This window comes from Cajanus cajan, chromosome 1 (genome assembly GCF_000230855.2).
Source record: "Cajanus cajan strain Asha chromosome 1, NIPB_CcT2T_4, whole genome shotgun sequence".
NCBI lineage: Eukaryota > Viridiplantae > Streptophyta > Magnoliopsida > Fabales > Fabaceae > Cajanus > Cajanus cajan.
Genome location: NC_138517.1, coordinates 79670047 through 79677123, shown reverse-complemented (window position 1 = coordinate 79677123; position 7077 = coordinate 79670047). Strand labels below are relative to the sequence as shown.

The window sequence follows — 7077 nt, the reverse complement described above, 5'->3', positions numbered from 1 at the left end:
AGGGACCACCACCTTTCTTTGTTTTTTTATTAACAAAATCAAGCAATGTAATATGGAAAACAAAGTTCAGTGGACTTGCCCCAGTGGCGGGGTCTAATTGTCTCAAATCTCTATCTTTTCCTCTTCCAGAAGGAAAAGCTATGATCATAACACACAGCATTGGTAGACCAAAAACATATATAAAAAAAGAAAAAAAAAACACACACACACAAGTGAAACAGAGTCGGGCATTATAAGAACATAAATTATATTATACTACATAACAGCCATAAAAAATAAATATTTTAGAAAAAAATGAATTGAACTTTACACTTGAGAAAGATCTTGTACACTTCACAAAGATGTTGGATTAGAAAAATTTTAAAAGTTTAGAAAAAAAAGGGTTATATTACCAAAAATAGCTTGTATACCAAAAAATAAACAGACTTGTAAAAAGACCTAGTATCTTGAAAACAAGGCACAGTATCGCTTTGGAAGCAAGCAAAACACCATGATGACCATGACCATGAATAAGCAAAACACCATGAAGACCATGACCATAATGGTCTGCGAAAGAAAAAGAGACAACATGCAACTTTTGATAATAATATCATAATGCTCCTAAATAACAAGGCAAGAACCAAAGACAAAAGTTAACTAAAACGGGCATCACCACCCTATACTTGGTTCTCTTCACCAGGCAATAAATTATTTCCAAGCAAACGATGGAATGAAAATTAGAAGGGATTCATCAAATAAAGTAGAACTTTAATATAACGACAAGGTAACATACTTCATAGAGCATAAAGAAAAACTGACATTAGTACATTGTCTGTGATATTGTATCATCTGGTAATTAAGTACTGAATATAAATTAGTAGATAAAATAAGTAGAGCATCTTGATGGTTCAACCATCATACAAAAGACCAGTTCATAAACATGAAGGCTAGGCAGTGATTAGAATCATCATCATTGAGGACTTTCCAAGCAATGGTCTGCTCATAGGACACTGGCCGATTCATACTTGATACACATATTCCTGCTGGCAGATATGCAAAACCCTGAAATGAAAGAGTAGAGAATGTCAAGATATGATAAGTTTAAATTTAAACCACCACAACGCTCATCAAGCTTTTAAAATTTTTCACATTTTTTGTAATAGAAGTTGCAGTGAAACAAAAAGTGTTGCATTCAATTCTTTGCATTTATACACATAATCCATCAATAACTCCAAGGAACAAAGTCCAAACAAAGTGTATTAGTAGTACCTGTTGCATTATCTTGGAGAACTCAGAGCACAGAATCTTCCTGCCAGATTCATCAAGAACTTTATCAAGCATTATATCTTGAAGGGCGACCAAGGTAGTTTCAAGCATGTCCAATCCAGCCTGGTTTGCAAAGGTGAACACTGGCGATGCCTGCAATAATTTAGAAGTACACCACTCAATGCAAATATTATTGGACAAAAGAATTGCACATTCTCCCAAAACATATAACATATTATTATTATTATCAACAAAGTTCTCTGAAAACTAAATAACGGAGCAATGCAAGAGATTACGTTTGTTTTCACAGAACAGCACATGATTGCATCGGAATGGTGCCAAAGTTGCTTCAAGATTGCATCACCAGCTGTGGACTCGGCTCTAAAAATCTCCGTACCAGTGTGGATCCTGAAAGCAATCAATGTATACTATCAGACAAAGCAGATTAAGGCCTGGAAATTATGCTGCTATTAAAGGTCCAATGAATTTTGTTTGTGCAACACTTACAACCAATCATATATCTAATTGCAGTTTAAAAATCCTTCAGTGACAACTCTAACATTTCACCAATCAAGAACTATAAAAAAATTATATTTGCAGTCTCAATTAAAAAGACAAACCTGTAACTTCTACAGATCCATCGAGCTAAAGTAAGGGCCTCGGGCGAACCAGGAAGTGACTTTGGCCCCAGCTGACTACAGAGCCTGGAGGGAGCAATTGCCATAGCAACCCTCTGAACAGATCCCACAACACTACGCACATATTGGCGAGCCATAGCAGCCACATTGTCCCGTGTATGATTTTCAAAGGTGAATTGGAAAGCGATCGTAAGGACAGACCTAAGGTTGTAACCATTCAAATCAGCTTCACCAGCTGGACGAGCATTACCAGATCCTACTTCCATCGTTGATGCCAAATCTAATGTCCTAGTCGCAGCTGGACCATCCTGAGACACATGAGATATATTAGAAAGTTAGCAAACGCATTAGCTAACCCAGACAAATTTCAAGAACTTGTTAAACTTTAAGTCATTAAAATAGGACTTCAACTAATAGTAGCTACATGACCAAGTACCAGTAAAGCCATTGTCACTCAACTGATTTAGGATCCAATGGAATAACACGAAAACCAGATGGTAGTAAAAGAGCATCATCTGCAAAAGACTCGTCAATAGGTGCAAACACAAGTTGAGCACATGCCCCAATCGCATTTTCATCAACTCCACTGCAAAGCTGCAACATCAAGAAGCATAATAAACGAGTAATTAATGTCATGCAAAGAAAAAGCTACAACATTGAAGTTAAATGAAATATGAAGAGACAGCAAAAAATCACCACATTACCTGCAATAGATACATATCACGTGCCAATGCTACGTCCTCAGGAGAGAATGCATGACCCTCTATGCGAACTACCTCAAGGAACTGCACCATATCAATGTCATAATTAATCATACATTATATGTTATCAATTTTAATTTATTGTAAAACAGAATGAAGGTTATCACTTAGTTAATAAGATTAATACCTCTTCATGCTCAATAGTGTGAGCAAGGGGCAAAATGACCTGGCTACTGGGGAAGCCACCAGGTCTTGCACAAGGGACTGCATAGGGACTAGCTTTAAGGCATGCAGCAGAGTATGCATCAACCCCATAATCAGCCCACTCTGATCGATGCTCCCTCAAAAATCGAACAAGTAAAGGAGGAGGAACATTCTGTAGAAAACCATAGTACAAGAGATGATTATAATGAAAGAAATTTAGCAAATGCTTAGAACGTGGTACTTATTAAAGTTAAGTTGTAGTTCATAGAATTGTTTGCTTCTTAAATACCTGCAGGAGCATTGATGCCTTGGCACACAAGACACCACCTCCAAATGCTGGGAACATTGATGCATTGTAGTTGGAACCCAAAAATTTGTTTGGAGATGAGTTTATGGCTATAGTCACATCTTCCACCCCATCAGTACCCATTAGGGACCAACCATCATCCACAAACCCATTCACAGCATCATTAAATCCCCTAAAGAATTGGATTTCAAAAAACTTAGTAACCATTATTTGGTGGGGCTCAATTTTAGCTAGAATATGTACTTAATCCCATCAAGTGTCCCATCAAGTGTAAAATGTACCAAGTCAATAATTCAAATTTCAAATGAACAATGCATTGGTTCTTCATACCAACGATACTAAGGTCTTACCTGCAAAGTCTCTGACTAAATGTTCTCAAGACAGCAGGCTGGCGTCCCCCACCATACTGAATTTCTCCACTTGATTCTTGTGCTATCTGTCTTATATGTTGCAAAGCCTGTAGAGTAAATTTTAAAAGGCTCGCTCATTGATTTTGACAAGGTTAAACGTGTATAATTAATTTAGATTTGCAATTAGTCATACAGCAATGGTCAATTTCTGAGCCAAGATTTTTGATGATTCATAGAGGGGTCTCAGGACTTCAGGGACACTCCAGACCTGCATGCACAAATAGCACAAATAAGGTTAAATCTGAGGACTAAACGTTTAACTGTTTAAGAATATTGAAATATTGAAATTCTAAAAATGATTTGAATGGAACTCTTTTCCTTACATCTAAATCAATATGATCAACAATATGAATAATGGATCCACCACCTTCACACGGTCTAATTAGAAAACCACTAGGAAGTACTTCAGCTCTTATAAAGGTAGTTGATGGAGGCCCTGTGGGACCACCAGTTGAGGAAGTCAATGATCTCTCACATATCTGCAGCAAGATAATTTCAAAAAACCAAGATTGTTTTAAAATCTCAACAGAAAACAGCCATTCAATATTCGGAGAATACACATCAAAACCTACTATCAAATTCATAGGTCCATACCCTATAAGCAAAACCTTAATATGATTCACAACAGATTCAACAACCGAGCTCAAATACACAAGAAAACCAAAGGAAGTGGAACTTGAACCAAAAGAAACCAAAACTTGTCCCAATGGAAGATTGTGTTAATAATGAAAATATTTGGAAAGTATAATCTCCTTTTCTCATCAGCACATAGAAAATAAGCGGACCAGCTCAAGAAATGATCATCTTTAGCATTTGAAAAATAAAGTCATTTTTCCAGGGCAATTATTTGGTAAGGAAAAACTTCTCAGTACCACAAGACTTCCATCTTCCAAACTTGTAGTGTATCTTAATGTCCAGAAGTCCCGCGCTGCTGCCAATGTTGTGGGCGCATATGTCTGTTATAAAAAATAAGAAAATTACATATCAACAGAACAACCGAGGAGTCAAACATAACTCAAAAGCTACAACAAATAGCCACTAGACCTGCATGTACATCAGCTCAATGGTGCCACCATTCCCTGTGGGGACTATACTCAACACATCCACGCATCGGCAGTCACGATACCACGACTGCCGATCTTTAAGAATTTCAGCAACCTGACACACAATCACTAACACAATTCAGAAAAGTACAGTTCCAATGCTCATCAAAGAGGAAACAAAAGAACAGAGTCAGCAACATTACCTTAGTGGGCTCTAGACTCACAAGGCCGCAGGCTCGTGCTGCCACCCCTTTACAGTTGCGGGAAACAGCAACGATTCCAATAGAATCCGGACCAGGCTACAGAATGCAAATTCCAATGAATAAAACCACAAAAACACTAACACAAGCACATGAACATAACATGACACCCACTACATGATACATGATAAGTAATTAGAGACAACTATACAAGCATATGCAAGAACCAACACAAGCACTAAAGATTGTGAAATAGGACGTACCTTCATCCCAATCATCTGGACCCAGTCGACAGCAGTTCCAGTAGCCTTGGAAAGGAACTCTGCCAGGGTCTCCTCAGCTATGGCGAGAAGACTGAAACAACAAAGGGTCATTCATGATGTTGTTACCACCAAAACATTGAAATGAACAAACAATAATAAATGCTAGTAATTGTGATGTTATGTCACTCACCCAGCTGGGTTGTTAGCATCCCTATGGGGATGCTGAGGTGTTGGGTTTTGCTGTTGATTCTGACCACTCATTACCACAGACTCACAGCTATTGTCTGTGGTGGTACCAGCAGAAGCCTGTTTAAACCAAAAAAATGGTGCATCCATTAACATTCACAAATCAGAAGAAAAAAAAAACACATTCAAAAGATTAAGGGAAAAAAAGAAAGAGATGGTCCTCACAGTCTGTATCTGTTGCTTCATATATCCATTCTCATAAACCAGATGAGAAACCTGCTTCTGCAAACGGTCATTCTCTTCCATCAAGAGTTTGTTCATTGCAGTCAGCTTTCTGTTCACTGTCTGCAGCCGAGAAGCTTCCTTCCTCTGCTTCTCACGGCATCTACACACCAAAATCACCAATGTCTTGTAAGAAGGAGAAGAAAATAGGAACTACAAGGCACTACTATTAGAGATTAAGGCTAAACACAAGTTGGTTGCTTTCATTGAGACAAGTTGAAAAAAGAGATGAAGGTAGAGGCTTTTTAAAGAAAAAGAAGATTTTGGCATATGGACTGTTGAAAAAAGGTCACCTTCTATTCTGGAACCAAACTTTGATCTGTTTTGGTTCAATATTGGAAAGGATGGGGCACTCTCTGATGAGTTGCTGCCTCCTCAAAGAACTAGGCTTTGGACATTCAGCATAAACCCTCTCCAAAGCCTCAACCTGCTCAGGTGTGTACCTCACATACTTGCTTGAATCCATCTGGTTGTTGCCTGAGTCCTTGTGCATAGAAAGTGCCATAACACTAACACAAAGTGTATATCTTGAGAATGAAAAATGAGAATGAGAGTGTGCGAGTGAGAAAGAAAGAAACTAGTTTGGCTCTTCTTCTTCGTTGCTCTTGTTGGTGTTGGTGTTGGTGTTTGTCTCGGGCAGGCTCTCTTCTCCAAGAGAGCCTCCACTCTCCTTCATTAGACGCTTCTCAGTTCCCTCAAAATCCAACTTTGAAAGAAAGCCTCAACCACAGTGGTCTTTATCCTCACACACCAATCTCGAGATTGTGAGAGAGAGAGAGAGAGAAAGAGATGGAACAAGAACTGAGCAAGAAAGAATGTGTAGTGTGTTTTTATGTATTGTCTCTGTAATAATATAATGTTTTTTTTTAATACTATGTTGTAACATAACATAACATGTAATAGTAGGAGTGAGGCTGAAAAAAGCAAACAGAAAAAACAAACCACCAATGGGTAATTAAAGTAGACTTTAATTTGTTACTGACTTATTTTATTTTATTGCCTTTTCTGGTTGTTGCTGCAGAGGCACACTCGTTTCCTCTTTACTCGTTGTTACTGTGAGATGCGAAAATGAAAAGTTGAAAAAAGATATATATATATATATATATATATATATATATATATATATATATATATATATATAAATGAGAGGACAGCACAAGCGCACAAGAGATACGGTTTTTTGACGACTTGGTTTCCCTGTTTATTTGCAAAGCCTCTCTTTCTCTCTCTGTGTGCAGGAAAAAGATACATAGCAGGCACACCAACAGTGGACCTTCTCTCTCTTCATGAACGCATGCAATCATGATATGATATGTCATGCATCATGCATGCATATGTGGTTATGTTATGTACATGATGGATGGATGAGAGATAGAGAGATAGTGAGAGATATATATAGAGGGTGTACTGTGTACGTACGTAAAGATTGGAGAAAGGTATAGAGTAGACAAAAAAGAGAGACCAATATTTGGCATCACATTTGATTGCTGGGTGAAAATGTTTGCAGGATCCCATGAATTTGGCTTCACCTTGATTTTTAAGTTTTTATTATTTATTGTGGTTGACATTCTCTTACTTCATTTTTATGTTTTTGTTTT

At 37.7% G+C, this 7077-nt stretch overlaps 1 protein-coding gene across 1 annotated transcript; it reads right to left on the bottom strand.

Annotated features, from left to right (window-relative positions):
- Positions 1–726: 726 nt before the first annotated feature.
- Positions 727–6316, bottom strand: LOC109813433 (homeobox-leucine zipper protein ATHB-14). Its single transcript, XM_083063861.1, has 18 exons — positions 5773–6316; positions 5423–5582; positions 5202–5317; positions 5012–5102; positions 4752–4847; positions 4550–4663; positions 4378–4461; positions 3829–3984; positions 3639–3713; positions 3446–3552; positions 3078–3267; positions 2772–2960; positions 2588–2668; positions 2343–2477; positions 1866–2191; positions 1542–1653; positions 1249–1398; positions 727–1041 (listed from the first exon to the last, which is right to left on the bottom strand). Exons 1-18 carry the CDS (start codon positions 5982–5984, stop codon positions 895–897), a joined length of 2541 nt encoding a protein of 846 aa, XP_082919987.1. The 5' UTR covers positions 5985–6316; the 3' UTR covers positions 727–894.
- Between the last annotated feature and the right edge of the window lie 761 nt (positions 6317–7077).